Source organism: Pseudorca crassidens, chromosome 2 (assembly GCF_039906515.1).
Source record: "Pseudorca crassidens isolate mPseCra1 chromosome 2, mPseCra1.hap1, whole genome shotgun sequence".
NCBI lineage: Eukaryota > Metazoa > Chordata > Mammalia > Artiodactyla > Delphinidae > Pseudorca > Pseudorca crassidens.
The window spans coordinates 43,356,486-43,379,107 of NC_090297.1; the positions used below are offsets into that span (position 1 = coordinate 43,356,486).

Genomic DNA, 22,622 nt, shown 5'->3' on the forward strand with positions numbered 1-22,622 from the left:
GCGGCACCCAGCCCCCCAGTGAGGGACCAAACCAGGGCCCCTCGCATTGGGAGCACAGAGTCCCAGCCACTGTGCCACCAGGGAAGTCCCTAAACATGTTAAAAAGTTTTTATATGCTTTTCCTTTAACTTCTTAAAAGCTTTCTTTTTTAAAAATGGAAGTATTATTGATTTACAATGTTGTATTAATTTCTGGTGTACAGCAAAGTGATTCCGTTTTATATATATATATATATATATATATATATATATATATATATATATATATATATATATTCTTTTTCAGATTCTTTTCCTTTATAGATTGTTACAAGATACTGAATATAGTTCCATGTACTATACTGTAGGACCTTGTTGTTTATCTATTTTATGTAAACTGGTGTGTATCTGTTAATTCCAAGCTCCTAATTTATCACCCCCCCCCACCCTTCCCCTTTGGTAGACATAAGTTTGTTTTCTAAGTCTGTGAGTCTGTTTGTAAGTAAGTTCATTTGTATCATTTTTTTTTAGATTCCACATATAAGTGATATATTTGTCTTTCTCTTTCTGGCTTACTTCACTTAGTATGATAATCTCTAGGTCCATCCATGTTGCTACACATGGCATTATTTCCTTCTTTTTTATGGCTGAGTAATATTCCTGTGTGTGTGTGTGTGTGTGTGTGTGTGTGTGTGTGTACGTACCACATCTTCTTTACCCATTCATCTGTCAGTGGATGCTTAGGTTGCTTCCATGCCTTGGCTATTGTAAATAGTGCTTAAAACTTCTATTTCTTGCTTAAGAAGAATATAGAGCATCATTTTAATAGATCTTTGAGCATATTCTATTAAATTGTTAAGTGGATTTAACCCCACTCAATGTATTTTGCAACATTATACTTTATTAAGTGTAGTTAATGTGATCTTCATATTAATGCAAAGAAAAATGAACTTGAAGTTTAATTTCATGACAAAGTAAATGAAAACTCCTTCATCAAAGTTAATTATTTTTATTGTGGTAAAAAAGACATAAAATAAAATTTACCATTTTAATCATTTTTAATTACATTCACATTGTTGTACAACGGTCACCCCAATTCTCAAGGTTCAGAAATTACGAGATAATATTGGAAGTTTTTTTCTGTTGCCACTGCAAGTTTAAAAAATATTTTTCTTTTATGGCAAAAGAAACCTTGGTAAAGGAAGCTTTAACCCAGGTTACAAGATCTTTTCTCTCATTACTATGATTTGATGATGCCAAAAGGAGAAACTATACAATTATAAACATTTTCATAGTATAAGCCCAGTCCTTGGGAAACCACAGGTTAATGAGTATCTTGTGCTCTCTTTCAAAAAGTATGAATATGAAATTTTCACTTAAATTCCCATTTGTAGTCTTGAGTTTGTTCTGCAGAAGTCTTCAACTGTGTGTAATGCTCTCTTTGCTTATTTGCTTTTCCTAGACGGATATTTCTCTATTCTCTGGAAGTATAACTCAGGTTGGAAGTCCTGTTGGCAGTGCAATGAACCTTATTCCTGAAGATGGCCTTCCTCCCATTCTCATCTCCACTGGTGTAAAAGGAGGTATGTGGACTTAAATGTTTAAACGGGGATGGTTATATATGCCAAATGTTGCCTTCTAATTAAGGGAAGGAGATAGAATTCAAGTGATAATCACCTTTCTCTTCTCCAACAAAGAAGGTGACTACTCAGTGCCATGAAAAGCATTGGTGCTGTTACTGATTGTTTTAGAGAAGATATTTATGTTTTTATATTATCATTTCCTATGTTGGAAGGATGTAATATTATTTTTAATTCCCACTGTGTATAAATGTAGCTTATTGGCAGTTCTTCATATTCCAAAGCACATAATACTCTGAAGAGTTGCTTATAGTTCTAGGATTAGCCCATATGATACAGTCAGTACATTAATTTAACTTCTTGTTTTGAAGTACAATGCACATTCAGAAATGTGTATATAATAAGTGGAGAGCTCTGAACTTAAGTAGTAATTTTCTGTTAAAAAATATTTTTAGTGAGTCCTGGTAAGACGCAAAGTTACTAATCAGTCAAAAGAATGCTTACCTTGGGCTTCCCTGGTGGCGCAGTGGTTAAGAATCCACCTGCCAATGCAGGGGACACGGGTTCGAGCCCTGGTCCGGGAAGATCCCACATGCCGCAGAGCAACTAAGCCCATGCACCGCAACTACTGAGCCTGCGCTCTAGAGACCGTGAGCGACAGCTGCTGAAGCCCACGTGCCTAGAGCCCATGCTCTGCAACAAGAGAAGCCATCGCAATGAGAAGCCGGCGCACCACAACAAAGAGTAGCCCCCGCTCGCAGCAACTAGAGAAAGCCCGGGCGCAACAATGAAGACCCAATGCAGCAAAAAAGTAAATTAAAAAAAAAAAAAAAGAATGCTTATCTTTATGCAAAAGTTTCTTGTTGATAGATCCAGATCAGCATCCAGTCAGTACATTTTCAGGAGATGATTTATCAATAATCTCTCCTCAGTTTTGTCGAGATGGTTTATCAATAATCTCTCCTCAGTTTTGTCGAGACGGTTTATCAATAATATCTCCTCAGTTTTGTCCTCGTCTTTTACCTGGTCTCCCTGCCTTCAGTCTTTCTCTCCTTTATTTACTCTTACATATTGGTGCCAGTTCTCTTTCTTTTTGAAGTATAGTTGATTTACAATGTTGTGTTAATTTCTGGTGTACAGCAAAGTGATTCAGTTATACATATATATATATCCTTTTTGATACTATTTTCCATCATGGTTTGTTCCAGGATATTGAACATAGTTCCCTGTGCTATACAATAGGACCTGTCTTTTATCCATTCTATATATAATATCAATAGTTTGCATCTGCTAGTCCCAAACTCCCAATCCAACCCTCCCCTGCACTCTCCTCCCCCCTGGCAACTACAAGTCTGTTTTCTATGTCTGTGAGTCTGTTTCTGTTTCATAGATAAGTTCATTTGTGTCATATTTTAGATTCCACATATAAGTGATATCATACAGTATTTGTCTTTCTCTTTCTGACTTACTTGGCTTAGTATGATAATCTTTAGGTCCACCCATGTAGCTGCAAATAACATTATTTCATTCTTTTTTATGGCTTAGTAATATTCCATTTGTGTGTGTGTGTGTGTGTGTGTGTGTGTGTACACACACACACATACCACATCTTCTTTATCCATTTGTCTATCGATGGACACTTAGGTTGTTTCCATGTCTTGGCTATTGTAAATAGTGCTACTATGAACATAGGGGTGCATGTATCTTTTCAAATTATAGTTTTGCCTGGGTATATGCCCAGGAGTGGGATTGCTAGATCACATGGCAACAACTCTTTTTTTAGTTTTTTGAGGAACCTCCATACTGTTCTTCATAGTGGCTTCACCAGTTTACATTCCCACCAACAGTGTAGGAGGGTTCCCTTTTTTCCACACCCTCTCCAACATTTGTTATTCATAGACTTTTAATGATGGCCATTCTGACTGGTGTGAGGTGGTACCTCATTGTGGTTTTGGTTTGCATTTCTCTAATAACTAGTAATGTTGAGCATCTTTTCATGTGCCTGTTGGCCATCTGTATGTCTTTGGAGAAATGTCTCCTTAGGTCTTCTGCCCATTTTTGATTAGGTTATCTTTTTGATATTAAGCTGTTATGAGCTGTTTGTATATTTTGGAAATTAAGCCCTTGTCGGTCGCATCATTTGCAAATATTTTCTCCCAGTCCGTAGGTTTTCTTTTTGTTTTGTTTATAGTTTCCTTTGCAGTGCAAAAGCTTGTAAGTTTGATTAGGCCCAGTTATCTTTTTAAACGTAGGTATTATCATAGATTGTTCTTGCTTAGAAAATTCAATGGGTTCCCAGTGCCTTCCGTATAAATTGCTTACCATGACATACAGTGTTCCTTGTAACCTTATCTCAACTTATCTAATTTTATTTCCAGCCAACACCCCGGTAGTTTACAGGCATGCTACAGGTTATTTACTGTTTTCTGAATATTCACATTTCATACTTCCATGCTTTTTCTTATGCTGTGGAATTGTGGGAAGAGAATGGATTTCAGAGCTGGACCAGCCTGAGTTTTAATCTGGTAACAGTCCATTCCAGCTGTATGATCCAGTGGGCAAGTCATTTATCCTCTCTGAATATTTTTCCTAGATTTTTTTTTAAAAATTAGGTAACTATAGCTAATTAAGAGTCATTATGAATAATAAATCAGATGTCATACCTGAAAGTACATAGCAAGAAAATTGGTACAAAGTAGGCATGTAATTAATATTTTTTTAATCTTTCTTTCCTCTGTCTAGAGTAGAATGCCCTTCTATATGCTAGACTCCTTGAATAACTCCTCAACCTTTCAAAATCCATATTAATGGAAAACTTCTCTGAATCCTACCTCGGCTGTCTTTGTAGTAGTGTTTTACATCCTCATTTCTGTTCAAATAGAAATTCTTATAGACTGTTACTATATTAACACATTTTTCATTGTAATTTAGATATTTATAGGTCTGATTCTTTATTCTCTATAGACCATGAATTCCTTCAGTCTGAATTCATGTTTGTGTCTTCTGCTCCTAGCATGGTGCTGGGCCTATATTAGGCTCTCAGTAGTGTTGGCTGAATGATCATACTATCAAATGCAGCTTGCGCCTCAGATAGTTCAACAATGAACTTTCACATAAAGTTAAGCCTTCTTTTGATTGTATAATGCCTTTGCTCCTTTACTAGGACCCTCTAAAAATATTCTTTTGTAAGTAAATTTGCTACTTAGGTTTCAAATTTGGGTTATTTTAATAAATCTTAAATTAATAAGAAATTAAATTGGCCTACTCTGCTGTTAAAATAAGATTTCAGGGTTCCATTTTCATTAAAAGTCACATCCATTAAATCTAATTGTCAAAACCTCTCCTACCAAGAAGCAGCAATTAGTTATCTATTGTATATTCACTTTCTTAAATCATATTACTATGTCTTAACCAGAATTTTGCTATTTTGTATTCCAGTGGAAAAACTTAATTAAAAAAAATTTTTGAAAGTCACTTAGTATTTCTTTTTTCAGTAAATATTTTCATTGATACATTTCCAAAATACATTTTGGTTTCTATTGGTCAGTGGGAAATGGTGTTATTTTGTACTGAACTCTTTCTTGACTTATACTTAGAGGAATTGTTTCATAAAACCAGTCGCTTATGATACTTTTATTGTCTGGGTGCATTTTTTAAAGTTTGATTTTTTTTAATGGTAAAAAATCTCAACAGTACAAAAGCATATAGAGTAAAAAGTAGGATTCCCCTCTGCTTCAACCCCTAGACATCCTTTCTAGAGGTAACTAGTGTATTATCACTTACTTGTATATCATGGATTATTTTAAATGTTGGTCTTAGAACATGTAATATGTGAAATTCTTATTATGATAGTTGGAGGATTTTTGTTAAATCAAAGGGTTGTTTTTAGACTGTGGCCTAAACCATTGCGTGGAGAAGTCTATAAATAGGATAACCATGTTATCATCCAAACTGGACTAGAGCACTTTTAAGAGTGAAAGGGGCACTATTAATATGCCACTCGGATAGCAGATATAAACCTGTGTTCACCCTGTGAAACCTGTGTACAAATCAATTGCTTATCTCTTTCCTGTGAATAATAAGGCCATTCCTCCAACAGATTTCTGTCTTGATTTGTCTCTTTAACCAATGGCTTACATTGTTTTCTCCCCTTACAGACTATGCTGTAGAAGAGAAACCATCACAGATTTCAGTAATGCAGCAATTGGAGGATGGTGGCCCTGACCCACTTGTATTTGTTTTAAATGCAAATTTGTTGTCAATGGTTAAAATTGTAAATTGTAAGTTGGAAATTTGTTTTTTTAAATTAAAATGAGATACTGAGTCATTAAATTCATTACACGCAAGTATTTTTATGTAGAGCCACATCTTAATGAAAACTGGGTACGGAAGAAGTTGGTTTGTATAAAATTATATATCCCCAAGGACAACTGTTGGACTGATTGAGACTTGCTTTTAGTCAAAGGGTGAGATAGGTGAATTCTCCATGGAGGAAAGCCAAACGAAACTTGAACTCATCTGAGTTAAGTTCTTCCTGAGATGGGTATGCTAAGTCACAGCTTACCACCAGAATAACTGGAGGTGGATAAATTATCCAGGGGGGTCAATTTACATGCTAGGTTTAAATCCCAGAAACCTTAATCGTGGTGCAAAACCTTATTTGGGAGAAGTGTTAACTAACACATAGTAAAACTTCAGTACGTCACAATTTAGGATTCAGAAGAAACTTCTCAGTTCTTGGCGCTAGCTTCTTAGGTATCAGAATAAGAGAGAGGATAGTAACCTAGAATCTTGAATCCAGTATGGTATTGGAAAATAGAGAATGCATTTGCACTGGATGAATGTTAATAGGCAGAGTTTTGGAGAGAGGAAGGAAGCATTGGGGAACAGTCCTCCAGTTCCTATTATGTATTTCTTTTAAGTTGTCCTTGGAAACCAGAAACACCAATATACTAAATTCTTCAGAGGTTCTGTATAAATGAAATGCAGGTTTCTGGTTTGTTTGCTAATCACACCCTTGTATGTTTGGCCAGCTGCTAATGCTTGCCACCTTTCCTTCTAGGATCATATTTTAAAATAATTTGCTGGAAATTTCAATTTACCGTATCTAGTTTATAAGTTATGCTTAGAAAATAGCTAACCTAGAGTTCCTTAAGTGTGCACCATCTTAATATAGTTGGATTGGCACCTCTTGTTTAGGTATATAAAGAAACAATTCACAGAATGAAAGAAAGGAATCTTTTATTAGTGTTGATTTACATGATATCCATAATTTTATTTGAACCCTTTTTCAGTTCCATTGGGGATCTTGTTGTGTTGGCATACAAATAATAAAAATATCAAGGATTGAACATTATTTTTGAACTACGTATAGCTTGTGCTGTTGTGATTCTACATAGCCTTAAAGTGAAGAAGTAGAAGTAATTAGTCCAGAAAAGCCATCTGTTTCACTGCTTTTTACCAGATGAAGTCAAGTAAAGTCCTGTTGCTGATTATCTAGAATTTTCTCCCAGGAAAACTATAATTTAAATAGCTAGACTCTTTTAGTCACAGGTTAAATTTAATAAGTATATATCAAAATATATTTTCTTTAGGCCATAGCCTGAATCCAAGGCTATAATAATTGCTTTTATTGTTTTTCTTGTTTCTAGTTTTAATTATTTCCCTTAGTAAAGTGATTTAATTATACACACACACACATAGGTGGGGGAATATATCCTTTAATCATTATAGCTGAGGATGCATAGTTTGGTATAATTTATTTCATTGTTAATGGAATGTTGTTTCTTTTAATACACCTTTTTATAATAGAAGTTAAAAGTTTTTAGTGCACTTTCTTTCACTATTACTTCTTTTACTTCCCTTCCAGTTGTTTTTCTAAGTGTTTGCTTAGAGCAAGAGGCATTGGTATGCTTTATTTTCTGCAATAGTCCTTTGGCTCAGTGCAGTGACAGTTCACAGCAGAATTATACAGACTCAGTGTGATCTATTTTATTCTTTGGTGTATTATAACAAAGATGTCTGTGCATTTCTTAAGGGTAAGGATTGAAAAGAATGTCTTCATTTCTTTTTATTTCATCTACAGATGTGAACAGGAAGTGCTGGTGTTTCACAACCAAGGGAATGCATGCAGTGGGTCAGTCTGAGATAGTCATTCTTCTACAGTGTCTACCGGATGAAAAATGCTTGCCGAAGGATATCTTTAACCATTTTGTGCAGCTTTATCGGGATGCTCTGGCAGGTGGGGATACTTTCTGACTTAGTCTGTACCCTTTACAGATGATAAAAAATTTTGGACTCAGATGCAAAATAATAGTCTTAAATTTGGAAACCTGGCATTGGACTTTGGTAGTATTGGCAAGTTAGAACTTGGCATGGTTTTTGGAAGTTATAACTTTTAATACTTTATGTGAAACGTTGTTACTATTTTATAATGGCTAGAATCAGAGTTGTAAGATAATCCATTGACCATGATGTAAGAATATTTTCCTTTGAGTGGCCTAGGGGATATAGTATTGGTATCCGGTAGAAGGAAGCATAATGATAACTTACTACTTCAGTTAACAATATTTATATAATCATAATGTAAATATTCATTTAATTTTCAAGTTTCAAAAACCATTAGCATGGACAACTTTATTATGGTTTCAAAATAAATTGTAAATGTTGTTACCTGTAACAATGTAAAAGTAAATGCATAGCTATTAGAAGTTGGAAAAGACTAAGGATACTAATATAAAGACATACTATTAAAAGCTGAGAGAGAATTAAGTGTATTATTTGACATTACAAAGTTAACCTTCCGCAGGTTTAATAGAGGAGGTAAGAAGTAGTGTAATTGAGCTAAGTGCTCATTTATCATGATAAAAAGTCAAAAAATAATGTCTGTAGTTGATAAATAGGGAAAGTGTAGTATAAGAACTAAAGCAAGTGAATAATAAATGAGATTATCCCTGAGAAGCAAGACTGGGGTGGGGTGAGGGTAGCCAAGGTATTACAATTATTTTCATATGTTATTTGATAATGTTTTAATAAATATATTAAAATAATAAATTATTCATACTTTCTGAATGCAGGTAATTCCCCTTGTGGGATTCTATGCCAAAGAAATTATCTGAAATGTAAAATACACTTTGTACATGAAAGTGTTTATTATAGTATTACTTAATTTTAACACAAAAGTTTAGAGGCAACCTAAATGCCCAGCTATAGGAAAAAAGTTTAAGTGTGTTATATTTTTTAGATGAATGCATCTTTTTTAGAATATTTTTTAGCTATTAAAAGTAGTATTTTTATGGAAAATGCTCTTGAAATAAGTACAAAAGCATGATACAAAGTTTCATCTTTAATGTGGTTATGGCTTATGCATAAAAGATTATGCCTTTATGTCATAATTATGATATTTTAGGTGAAATATTACATAAAGGCAAGGTGCTATGTTAGAAATTGACCACATGATACCTGTGAAGTACAGTTCAGTATTTACTGTTCAGTATTTGTGTCAGTTCCAAAATGTATGGGGTTAATTTGAAGTCATCTGGAGCCTCTAGGCCTAAATTTCATTCCAGAAATTACTTGAAACATTCTTTTTTTTCCCCTCAGTTTGAATGTATTCAGATTGCATGTTTATATGGTTTTTGTTTTTTTTTTTTTGAGATACGTGGGCCTCTCTCTGTTGTGGCCTCTCCCGTTGCAGAGCACAGGCTCCGGACGCACAGGCTCAGCGGCCATAGCTCACAGGCCCAGCCGCTTCGCGGCATGTGGGATCCTCCCAGACCGGGGCACGAACCCGCGTCCCCTGCATCGGCAGGCGGACTCTCAACCACTGTGCCACCAGGGAAGCCCTATATGGGTTTTGAGAGGGCATCAGGGACTAGGGCATGGGAGGTTCATGAATGTCTTGATTAGGAGTTTGTCCTTTATTCTGCAGGCAGTGAGGAGCCATTGAAAGAAATGAATGACATAACCAGATTTGCGTTTTAGAAAGATGACTCTAGAAGCAGTATGAAAATGGATCAAAGTCTGTGTGTCTGGTAGCAGGTAGAGCAGATAAGAAGCAATTACAGTGGATAAACAAACTTAAAGTGGATGAGCACTAGAATACGGCATAACAATGAAAGATAAACAAACTGCTGATACATGCAGTAACATGGATGAAGTTCACAGACAGTAATACTGAACAAAAGAAGCCAGACACAAAAAAGTACATATTATGTGGTTACATTTATGTGATTCTCTGGAATAGGCAAAATGAATCTGTGGTGATGGAAATTAGATCATTGTGTGTCTGGGGTGAGGTGTGGGTGCAAGCACTAGAATTGATTGTAGACGGGCCCTGGGAACTCTCTGGGTTGATATAAATGTTCTGTATAGTGATTGGAATAGTGGTTACATGGGTGTTTACATTTTTCAAAACTCATTGAACTGTATAATTAAAATATGTAGGTATTATTCCGTGTAAATAATACCTCAATAAAGTTGACTTAAAATTTTTATTGATATAATTGACACATACATTATATTAGTTTCAGGTGTACACTATAATGATTCGATATATGTATACATTGTGAAATTATCAATAAGTCTAGTTAACATCCATCATCACACATAGTTACAAATTTTTTTTTCTTTGTGATGAAAACTTTTAAGGTCTACTCTCTTAGCAACTTTCAAATATATAGTACATTACTGTTAACTATAGCCACCATGCTGTACCTACATCCTCAGTACTTATTTATCTTATTAACTGGAAGTTTGTACCTTTGGACTGCCTTCACGCATTTCACTTGCCCTTAAACCCTCACCTCTGGTAATCACCAGTCTGTTCCCTGTATCTATGAGTTCAGTGTATGTTTGTTTGCTTAGATTCTACATATAAGTGAGATCATACAGTATTTATCTTTCTCTAACTTATTTCACTTAGCATGATGCCCTCAAGGTATATATGTGTTGTGGAAAATGACAGGATTTCCTTCTTTTTAATGACAATAATATTCCATTGAATGTACATACCATGCTTTCTTTACATTCATCTGTCAACACTTAAGTTACTTCCATGTCTTGGCTGTTAAAAATAATACTGCAGTGAACGTGGGGGTGTGGATATCTTTCCTAGTTAGTGTTTTCATTTCCTTCAGATGAATACCCAGAAGTGGAATTGAAGGATCATATGGTAGTTCTATTTTTAATTTTTTGAGAAACCTCCATACTGTTCCATAGTGGCTGCACCAATTTACATTCCCACAAACAGTATACTAGGGTTCCCTTTTCTTCATATCCTTGCCAACATTTGTTATTTTTAAAAAAGCTATTGTCAGGATCCAGTAAGAAATTAGGATATTACCAATAATGGCAGTGGGAATAAAGAGTATTGAAGAGATATAAAAGAGTGATGCCTCAGTTCAATAAGATTTCATAACTAATTGGATGTGAGGAGTGAGAGAGGACAAGTCAAAGTTGGCTTTAGATTTCTGGCTTGAGCACCTGAGTGGACTTCGTTCTTATTCATTGAGGCAGTGAATAGAGGAAGAAGAGCAGATTTGGCAGAGGAGTGGGAGATGAGTTCTTCGTTCAGTGTGTTGGATTTCAAATAATGGCAACAGATGGTAATATGTAAATGAAAGATGAATACATAAATAGAGCCTTCAGGAGGTAGATCTGGGCTAAAATACAGATGTGGAAGACCAGCATTTTTGTGATAGTTTTAAACTATGGCTGTGAATGGGATAGGCCAGTGTGAAGAGACTAGATCTATGAATGGAACTCCAAGAAATACCAACAAGGAAAGGATGTGAATCATTACATGAGTCATTAAAATATATGTTTACCATAAATGGTTACTCATCTTTTAAAAGTATCCTTATATATCAATAGAGTGCATTTTGAACTAGCATATTGAAATGCAAAAATATTACAACAAAAATCACTTGGAAGTGATAGTAAGACTAAGTAAGACTAAGGTCAGACTGTAATACATCTAAGCTGTATTAAATGTTATCTATGAGGTGAGGGCATATATAAACATATCTAAGTAAATAGTATTTTAAGTAATGAGTGAGCTGTAAGGCTCTGTTTCTGTCTCTCTCCTTGAAAAGGAATCATTTCACAGCTTACAAAATATTGGAGCTAGTAGGGAACTTACATTATCTAGTATAATGCTTCATTTTTCAGATGAAGAAAGTGAGATCTAGAAGTGTTAAATGGCTTGCTCAAATCACAGACCTAGCTGGTGACAGAATTAGGACTAAAGTAGTCTATGAATTATATCAGTTGCCTATGTGTGTATATTAATAGTATAGCAGTTTTTAAAAAACAGATATGGATAATACATATGTGCTATGCGTATTTTATTAAGAATCCCATGTGTAGATAATCAGGGTAGAAGCTTAGTATATTATTTCACTGTGATTTTTGTATGAACATCCATGAACTCTCTTTATAATATTTTTACAGATTTTTAATCTAAACTACATGTATTAATAATAATATGTGTGTATGTATATATATCTATGTCTATGTATGTTTCTCATTTAGTATATATAAAATTTTTTTGTTACATGTCATTGCTTATGCTTTCCACAGTGAGGGGGAAAATGGTATTTTGTGAAAAATAACATTCTGAGAGTTTCAGGGTGCCTTCTGGATAATGTAGTGCCATGGGAGGTTCTAGATTGTATATTATTTCTCCCCTTCTCCCCTCCCTTACTCTGTTTTTTATTTTTTTAACATCTTTACTGGAGTATAATTGCTTTACAATGTTCTGTTAGTTTCTGCTGTAAAACAAAGTGAATCAGCTATACCTATACATATATCCCCATATCCCCTCCCTCTTGTGCCTCCCTCCCACCCTCCCTATCCCACCCCTTTAGGTGATCACAAAACACTGAGCTGATCTCCCTGTGTGATGCAGCTGCTTCCTACTAGCTATCTATTTTACATCATTTAGTAGTGTGTATATGTCCATGCCACTCTCTCACTTCATCCCAGCTTACGCTCTCCCCACCATCCCCTGTGTCCTGAAGTCCATTCTCTACGTCTGCATATTTATTCCAGTCCTGCCCCTGGGTTCATCAGAATCATTTTTTTTTAGATTCCATATATATGTGTTAGCACACAGTATTTGTTTTACTCTTTCTGACTTACTTCACTCTGTATGACAGACTCTAGTTCCATCCATCTCACTACAAATAACTCAATTTCGTTTCTTTTTATGGCTGAGTAATATTCCATTGTGTATATGTGCCACATGTTCTTTATCCATTCTTCTGTCGATGGACACTTAGGTTACTTCCATGTCCTGGCTATTGTGAATAGTGCTGCAATGAACATTGTGGTACATGTCTCTTTTTGAATTATGGCTTTCTCAGGGTATATGCCCAGTTGTGGGATTGCTGGGTCATATGGTAGTTCTATTTTTAGTTTTTTAAGGAACCTCCATACTGTTCTCCATAGTGACTGTATCAATTTGCATTCCCACCAACCATGCAAGAAGTTTCCCTTTTTTCCACACCCTCTCCAGCATTTATTGTTTGTAGATTTTTTGATGATGGCCATTCTGACTGGTGTGAGGTGATACCTCATTGTGGTTTTGATTTGCATTTCTTTAATCATTAGTGATGTTGAGCATCCTTTCATGTGTTTGTTGGCAATCTGTATATCTTCTTTGGAGAAATATCTATTTAGGTTTTACACCCATATTTGGATTGGGTTGTTTATTTTTTTGATATGGAGCTGTGTGAGCTACTTGTATATTTTGGAGATTAATCCTTTGTCAGGTGCTTCGTTTGCAAATATTTTCTCCTGTACTGAGGGTTATCTTTTCGTCTTCTTTATGGTTTCCTTTGCTGTGCAAAAGCTTTTAAGTTTCATTAGGTCCTATTTGTTTATTTTTGGTTTTATTTCCATTTCTGTAGGAAGTGGGTCAAAAAGGACCTTGCTGTGATGTATATCATAGAGTGTTCTGCCAATGTTTTCATCGAAGAGTTTTATAGTGTTTGGCCTTACATTTAGGTCTTTAATCCATTTTGAGTTTATTTTTGTGTATGGTGTTAGGAAGTGTTCTAGTTTCATTCTTTTACATGAAGCTGTCCAGTTTTCTCAGCACCACTTATTGAAGAGGCTGTCTTTTCTCCATTGTATAATCTTGCCTCCTTTATCAAAGATAAGGTGACCATATGTGTGTGGGTTTATCACTGAGCCTTCTATCCTGTTCCATTGATCTATATTTCTGTTTTTGTGCCAGTACTATATAGTCTTGATTACTGTAGCTTTGTAGTATAGTCTGAAGTCAGGGAGCCTGATTCCTCCAGGTCTGTTTTTCTTTCTCAAGATTGCTTTGGCTATTCGGGGTCTTTTGTGTTTCCATACAAATTGTAAAATTTTTTGTTCTAGTTCTGTGAAAAATGCCTTTGGTAGTATAATCATTTTCACAATGTTGATTCTTCTAGTCCAGGAACACGGTACATTTCTCCCTCTGTTTGTGTCGTCTTTAATTTCTTTCATCATTGTCTTATGGTTTTCTGCATACAGGTCTTTTGTCTCCTTAGGTAGGTTTATTCCTAGGTATTTTACTCTTTTAGTTGCAGTGGTAAATGGGAGTGTTTCCTTAATTTCTTTCAGATAGTTTGTAATTAGTGTATGGGAATGCAAAAGATTTCTGTGCATTAATTTTGTCTCCTGCTGCTTTACCAAATTCATTGATTAGCTCTAGTAGCTTTCTGGTAGCATCTTTAGGATTCTCTATGTATAGTATCATGTCATCTGCAGGCAGTGACAGTTTTACGTCTTCTTTTCTGATTTGGATTCCTTTTATTTCTTTTTCTTCTATGATTGCCGTGGCTAAAAATTCCAAAACTATGTTGAATAAAAGCGGTGAGAGTGGGCAGCCTTGCCTTGTTCCTAATCTTTGAGGAGATGGTTTCAGTTTTCCACCATTGAGAATGATGTTGGCTGTGGGTTTGTCATATATGGCCTTTATTATGTTGAGGTAGGTTCCCTCCCTGCCCACTTTCTGGAAAGTTTTTATCATAAATGGGTGTTGAATTTTGTCAAAAGCTTTCTGCGTCTATTGAGATTATTGTATGGTTTTTATCCTTCAGTTTGTTGATATCGTGTATCACATTGATTCATTTGCATATATTGAAGAATCCTTGCATTCCTGGGATAAACCCCACTTGATCATGGTGTATGATCCTTTTTATGTGCTATTGGATTCTATTTGCTAGTATTTTGTTGACGATTTTTGCATCTATGTTCATCAGTGACATTGGCCTGTAGTTTTCTTTTTTCTTTTTTTTTTTTTTTGCAGTACGTGGGCCTCTCACTGCTGTGGCCCCTCCCGTTGCAGAGCACAGGCTCCAGAAGCACAGGCTCAGCAGCCATGGCTCATGGGCCCAGCCGCTCCGCAGCCTGTGGGATCCTCCCGGACCGGGGCACGAACCCGGGTCCCTTGCATTGGCAGGCGGACTCTCAACCACTGCACCACCAGGGAAGCCCTGTAGTTTTCTTTTTTTGTGACATCTTTGTGTGGTTTTCATATCAGGGTGATGGTGGCCCTGTAGAATGAGTTTGGGAGTGTTCCTCCCTCTGCTATATTTTGGAAGAGTTTGAGAAGGATAGGTGTTAGCTCTTCTCTAAATGTTTGATAGAATTCGCCTGTGAAGCCATCTGGTCCTGGGCTTTTGTTTGCTGGAAGATTTTTAATCACAGTTTCAATTTCAGTGCTTGTGATTGGTCTGTTCATATTTTCTATTTCTTACTGGTTCAGTCTTGGAAGATTGTACTTTTCTAAGAATCTGTCCATTTCTTCCAGGTTGTCCATTTTATTGGCATATGGTTGCTTGTAGTAATCTCTCATGATCCTTTGTATTTCTGCAGTGCCAGTTGTTACTTCTCCTTTTTCAATTCTAATTCTGATGATTTGAGTATTCTCCCATTTTTTCTTGATGAGACTGGCTAAAGTTTTATCAATTTTGTTTATCTTCTCAAAGAACCAGCTTTTAGTGTTATTGACCTTTGCTGTTGTGCCTTCATTCCTTCTTCATTTATTTCTAATCTGATCTTTATGATTTCTTTCCTTCTGCTAACTTTGGGGTGTTTTTGTTCTTCTTTCTCTAATTGCTTTAGGTGTAAAGTTAGGTTGTTTATTTGAGATGTTCCTTGTTTCTTGAGATAGGATTGTATTGCTATAAACTTCCCTCTTAGAACTGCTTTTGCTGCATCCCATAGGTTTTGGGTCGTCGTGTTTTCATTGTCATTTGTTTCTAGGTATTTTTTGATTTTCTCTTTTATTTCTTCACTCATCTCTGGGTTATTTAATAGCATATTGTTTAGCCTCCATTTGTTTGTATTTTTTACAGTTTTTTTCTTGTAATTGATATCTAGTCTCATAACATTGTGGTCGGAAAAGATACTTGATACGATTTCAGTTTTCTTAAATTTACTGAGGCTTGATTTGTGTCCCAAGATATTATCTATCCTGGAGAATGTTCCATGTGCACATGAGAAGAAGGTGTATTCTGTTGGTTTTGGATGGAATGTCCTATAAATATCAATTAATTGCATCTGGTCTAATGTGTCATTTACAGCTTGTGTTTCCTTATATATTTTCATTTTGGATGGTCTGTCCATTGGTGAAAGTGGGGTGTTAAAGTCCCCTACTATGATTGTGTTACTGTCGATTTCCCCCTTTATGGCTGTTAGCATTTGCCTTATGTATTGAGGTGCTCCTATGTTCGGTGCATAAATATTTACAATTGTTATACCTTCTTCTTGGATTGATCCCTTGATCATTATGTAGTGTCCTTCTTTGTCTCTTGTAATAGTCTTTATTTTAAAGTCCATTTTGTCTGATATGAGTATTACTACTCCAACTTTTTTTTGATTTCCATTTGCATGGAATATCTTTTTCCGTCCCCTCACTTTCAGTCTGTATGTGTCCCTAGGTCTGAAGTGGGTCTCTTGTAGACAGCATATATATGGGTCTTGTTTTTGTGTCCATTCAGCCAGTCTGTGTCTTTTGGTTGGAGCATTTAATCCATTTACATTTAAGGTAATTATCAATATTTATGTTCCTATTACCATTTTCTTAATTGTTTTGGGTTTGTTATTGTAGGTCTTTTCCTTCTATTGTGTTTCCTGCCTAGAGAAATTCCTTTAGCATTTGTTGTAAAGGTGGTTTGGTCGTGCTGAATTCTGTTAGCTTTTGCTTTTTTGTAAAGGTTTTAATTTTTCCATCGAAGCTGAATGAGATCCTTGCTGGGTAGAGTGATCTTGGTTGTAGGTTTTTCCCTTTCATCACTTTAAATATGTCCTGCCACTCCCTTCTGGCTTGCAGAGTTTCTGCTGAAAGATCAGCTGTTAACCTTATGGGGATTCCCTTGTGTGTTATTTGTTGCTTTTCCCTTGCTGCTTTTAATATTTTTTCTTTGTATTTAATTTTTGATAGTTTGATTAATATGTGTCTTGGTGTGTTTCTCCTTGGATTTATCCTGTATGGGACTCTCTGCACTTCTTGGACTTGATTATTTCCTTTCTCATATTAGGGAAGTTTTTAAATATAATCCTTGAAATATTTTCTCAGATCCTTTCTCTTCTTTTTCTGGGACCTCTATAATTCAAATGTTGGTGCTTTTAATGTTGTCCCAGAGGTCTCTGACACTGTCCTCAATTCTTTTCATTCTGTTTTCTTTATTCTGCTCTGCAGCAGTTATTTCCACTATTCTATCTTCCAGATCACTTATCTGTTCTTTTGCCTCAGTGATTCTGCTATTGAATCCTTCTAGAGTGGTTTTAATTTCATTTATTGTTATTTATCATCGTTTCTTTGCTCTTTATTTCTTCTAGGTACTTGTTAAACATTTCTTGTATTTTCTCCATTCTGTTTCCTAGATTTTGGATCATCTTTACTATCATTACTCTGAATTCTTTTTCAGGTAGACTCCCTATTTCCTTTTCATTTGTTTGGTCTGGTGGGTTTTTACCTTGCTCTTTCATCTGCTGCGTATTTCTCTGTCTTCTCATTATGTTTAACTTACTGTGTTTGGGGTCTCCTTTTTGCAGGCTGCAGGTTCATAGTTCCTGTTATTTTTGGTGTCTTCCCCCAGTGTGTGAGGTTGGTTCAGTGGCTTGTGTAGGCTTCCTGGTGAGGGGGACTGGTGCCTGTGTTCTGGTGGGTAGGGTGGATCTTGTCCTTCTGGTGGGCAGGGCTGCATCCGGTGGTGTGTTTTGGGGCATCTGTGAACTTAGTATGACTTTAGGCAGCCTCTCTGCTAATGGGTGGTGTTGTATTCCTGTCTTGCTAGTTGTTTGACATGGGGCATCCAGCACTGGAGCTTGCTGGCCATTGGGTGGAGCTCTGTCTTAGTGTTGAGATGGAGATCTCTGGGAGAGCTCTTGCCAATTGATATTACTTCAGGCCGGGAGGTCTCTGGTGGTCCAGTGTCCTGGACTCAGCTCTCCCACCTTGGAGGCTCAGGCCCAACATCTGCCCAGAGCACCAAGACCCTGCCAGCCACATGGCTTGGAAGAAAAGGAAGAAAAGAAAATGAACAGATAAAACCCCAAAACAAATGTTAAAAGCAAAACAAAACAGACAAAATCATAGAAAGTAACATACACATGCACACTCACAAAAGGAGAAAAAAGGAAAAAAAAAAAAAGGAAACAAACCAATAAACAAACCCACCAATGATAACAAGCACTAAAAACTAAACTAAGATAAACATAAAACCAAAAACAAGTCAGATGCAGAAAGCAAATCCCAAGTCAGCAGTTGCTCCCAAAGTCCACCACCTCAATTTTGGGAACATTCATTGTCTATTCAGGTGTTCCACAGCTGCAGGGTTTATCAAGTTGATTGTGGGGATTTAATCCACTGGTCCTGAGGCTGCACGGAGAAAGTTCCCTTACTCTTCCGTGTTCACACAGCTCCTGGGGTTCAGCTTTGGTTTTGACCCTGTCTCTGCACGTAGGCCACCCTCAGGCATCTGTTCCCCACCCAGACAGGAGGGGGTTAAAGCAGTGGCTGATTAGGGCTCTCTTGCTCACTCAGGCTGGGGAGAGGGAGGGGTATGGTAGTTATAGTTGGAATGTGGGACGAGCCTGCGGCAGCAGAGGCTGGCATGACCTTGCAACAGCGTGAAGTGCACCATGTGTTCTCCCAGGGAAGTTGTCCCTGGATCACAGGACTGTGGCAGTGGTGTGCTGCACAGGCTCCCGGGAGGGGTGTGGGAAGTGACCTGCAGTTACACACAGGATTCTTGGTGGCAGCAGAGGCAGCGTTAGCAGTCCATGCCCGTCTCTGGGGTCTGAAATGATAGCCGTGGCTCATGCCCATCTCTGAAGCTCACTTAGGTGGTGCTCTGCCATCTGTGGGCATATGGAGCAGGAAGCCCCTCTGCTTGCACACCCCGAAACAGTGGTCTTTGGCCTCTCCAGCAGGTGAAGACTTTTTCCCGGCCTCCCTCCCAGCTAGCTGTGGCACACTAGCCCCCCTTCAGGATGTCTTCACACAGCCAGCACCAGTCCTCTCCCTGCGGTCTGATCTCCAAAGCCCAAGCCTCAGCTTCCAGCCCCTACCCGCTCTGGTGGGTGAGAGACAAGCAGTCTCAGGCTGCTGAGTGCTGGTTGGCACCGATCCTCTGTGTGGGAATCTCTCCGCTTTGCCCTCTGCACCCCTATTGCTACACTCTCCTCCATGGCTCTAAAGCTTCCCCCCCGCCCACCCGGCATCCCTGCCAGTGAAGGGACTTCCTAGTGTGTGGAAACTTTTCCTCCTTCACAGCTCCCTCCCAGAGGTTTAGGTCCCATCCCTATTCTTTTGTCTCTATTTATTCTTTTTTCTTTTGCCCTATCCAGGTACGTGGGGATTTTGTTGCCTTTTGGGAAGTCTGAGGTTTTTTTCCAGTGTTCAGTAGGTGTTCTGTAGGAGTTGTTCCATATGTAGATGTATTTTTGATGTATTTGTGGGGAGGAAGGTGATCTCCACATCTTACTCCTGCATCTTGAAGGTCTCCTCCTCTGTGTTTTACTCTCATGTTTTGCAAACAGACATTCAGAACATGAATTTGAATGAATTGTTATCTATCAGATTATTTTTTTGGAGTTAATCTCTGGTTATTTCCCTCTCCTACTCAAAAACCTTTATTGGCTTTGTGTTGCCTTTAGAATAAACTGTGTACTCTGATATTCAGTGCTCTACATAATCTGATCCTATATTTCCAGTCTCATTTCCCACTAGTAGTCTCCCCATACAGTGAAGCCAAACTAAACAGTTCTTGGTTTGTTGTATACTTTGATGATTTCCTCCTTTTTTACCTGTGATCCTGATGCCCCCCCACACACCATGCTATTTCCCGAAACCCCGACTATCTATATCCTATCAGTTCTCTTAAGTCGTATCAATGACCACTTTCTCCATGAGTTCTCCCCTGATGATCTTCCCAGATAGAAGCAATTTCTTCTTCTGAATGCATTTAATTATCTTTAAAAACTATTTGGTATGTAGAAAAGTGTATAAGCATATATATTAGTAATTGTTCAAGTTATAAAGCCTAATAACTAAATAACCACCCACAAACAAAATATCCAATTTGGGAGATAAAAATGACTAATCCACTGAAACTTTCCTTTTTCTTTCCTGATTATATCTTCCTTCCAGACTTCCCATCCTCAACCCCTAGGGTAACCATTGTCTTTAATCTTGTGTTATACTTTTCTTGCTTTTTTTTTTTTTTTACGGTATGCGGGCCTCTCACTGCTGTGGCCTCTCCCGTTGCGGAGCACAGGCTCCGGACGCGCAGGCTCAACGGCCATGGCTCACGGGCACAGCTGCTCTGCGGCATGTGGGATCCTCCCGGACCGGGGCACAAACCTGCGTCCCCTGCATCAGCAGGCGGACTCTCAACCACTGCGCCACCATGGAAGCCCCATTTTCTTGCTTTTTAAAAATAATTTTATCACAAATGTTTGCATCTCTAAAGATTATAATATATTACTTCGTATGTTTGTGAACTTTATACATATGTGATCACACTGTACACATTTTATGTGCTTTGTTTTTTTCACTCTACCATATGTTTCTGTCATTCATTCATGCCTCTAGTTCATTCATTTTCAGGCTACTGTTTTATATGAACTACATAAATTTACCACAGTTTATTCTCTTTATGATGAACAGTTTGCTCTTCTTACTAGTTTACTGTTTTTCAGATATGTTCTTTAAATTTTTTTGTACATGTATACTTATAAGTTTATAAAGTATGGATTTCTTCAACTTTATTAGATGATGTTAAATTATTTCCCAGAGAGGTTTTCCAGTTTTTATCTATCTGTCCCCATTTTCAGTGTATAAGAGTTGCCAACATTTGATATTATGAGAGTTTTAATTTTTGCCAGTCTGGTGGATATAAAACGGTGTCTCATTTCGAACTGCATTTCACTAACTATTATGTTCATATATTTATAAGCCGTGTACATTTTGTATTCTGTGACAAATATGTCCCTGTTTATGTCTTTTACTCATGTTTCTATTATGTTAGCATTTTCTTTGGGATTCCTTTAATATTTTCAACATAAACACTCAACTATGACCTTTTTCTGACAGAGTTGTTATTCAGTATGTATTAGCTTTCTATTACTATATTTCTAAGCCACAAACTTAGTGGCTTGAAACAACACAAATTATTATCTCATAGTTTCCATAGGTAAGGAGTCCAGGCACAGCTTAGCTGAATCTTCGGCTCAGGGTGCCTCAAGGTGTCAGCCATGCTGGCCTTCTCATTTGGAGCCCAAGGTCCTCAGGTTGTTGGCAGAATTCACTTTCTTACAAATCCCTGCTTTCTTTTAGCTGTTGGTTGGGGAGTACTCTCGGCTCCTAGAGGCTGTCTGCAGTTCCTTGCCTCATGGCTCCGTAGATAGTTTACAACATGGATGTTTCCTTTCTTTCAGGTCATCAGGAGTGTGTCTCTGCTTTGGTTCTCTGACCTCTAGACCTAGATTTAAAGACCTTATGTCAGGCCCAGTCTGATAATCTCCCTGTTGATGAACTCAAAGTTTCTTAATTAGTAACCTAATCATGGGAATGACGCCCATCATATTCATAGGTGTTTTCCCCACGCAAGGGGAGGGAATGTACACCAGGAAGCAGACAGAATTCTGCCTCAGAGCGTTTCTGTCCTCCCAAACGTGACACAGACCTAAGCATACTTCACTCGTTTAATATCTTTACCATTCTTACTATTGTTGTGGTTGGTTTTACCTTTTGTAAAAGAAAAAATAATTGTTTTTACTTAATTCAGTTATATTCAGTTTTTAATATCAGTATAAAAATCAGTATTCAATTCAATCAAAATTATTAAGTTTGCCACTATATTTTCTCTATATCTGCTATTTTAGTATCCCATATTTCCATTAGGACTTGCTTTTCTTATTGAAATACATCTTTTCATTAGTTCTCTTGGTGAGGGCCTATGGTTGTTAAACTCCATTAGTCCTTGTATGTTTGAAATATTTTGCTATCACTCTTGAATAATTAGTTGGCTACAAAATTCTAGGTTAACAGATTTTTTTCCCTTCCTCTCTTCCTTCTTTCTCTCATTCCTTCATTTCTTCCTTTAACCTCCCCTTAGCAAGTACTTTGAAGGTATTACTTCCTTGTCTTCTGGCATCTCCTGCAGTCTACTTTTTTTTTCTTTTTTAACAGGTAGTTATTTGTCTTTTCTCTTTGGCTTTTAGGATTTTCTCTTTATCCTTGATTATCTGTAAGTCCACTATTAAAGTTCTCTGTGAGTTTCTGTTAGGTTTATGACATGTAATTTATATCTCATAATATGTGCCTTTTCAGACATATATTACTGTATATAAATATACATATTCAGTTCAGTGAGTCTAGACAAACAGATACAGTCAGGTAACAGCCGCCAATATCAAGATATATAATGTTTTCATCATCTCTAAACCTTGCCTCATGTCCCTTTGTATTTAATCCCCTCCCCTTACCCTCTGTCCCTGGCAACTATTGATTTGATTTCTGTCCCTCTAGTTTTGCATTTTCCAGAAGGTTGTA

The 22,622-nt window shown here is 37.0% G+C and overlaps 1 protein-coding gene across 2 annotated transcripts in view; it reads left to right on the forward strand.

Annotated features, from left to right (window-relative positions):
* ZFYVE9 (zinc finger FYVE-type containing 9) overlaps positions 1-22,622 on the forward strand; it is a 133,517-nt gene that overhangs the window by 59,971 nt on the left and 50,924 nt on the right. For both annotated transcript variants that reach the window (XM_067726110.1, XM_067726111.1), the window contains 3 exons: positions 1,441-1,561; positions 5,716-5,838; positions 7,644-7,799. In XM_067726110.1, coding sequence (XP_067582211.1) covers positions 1,441-1,561; positions 5,716-5,838; positions 7,644-7,799 — 400 coding nt within the window. The remainder of the gene's footprint in view (positions 1-1,440; positions 1,562-5,715; positions 5,839-7,643; positions 7,800-22,622) is intronic.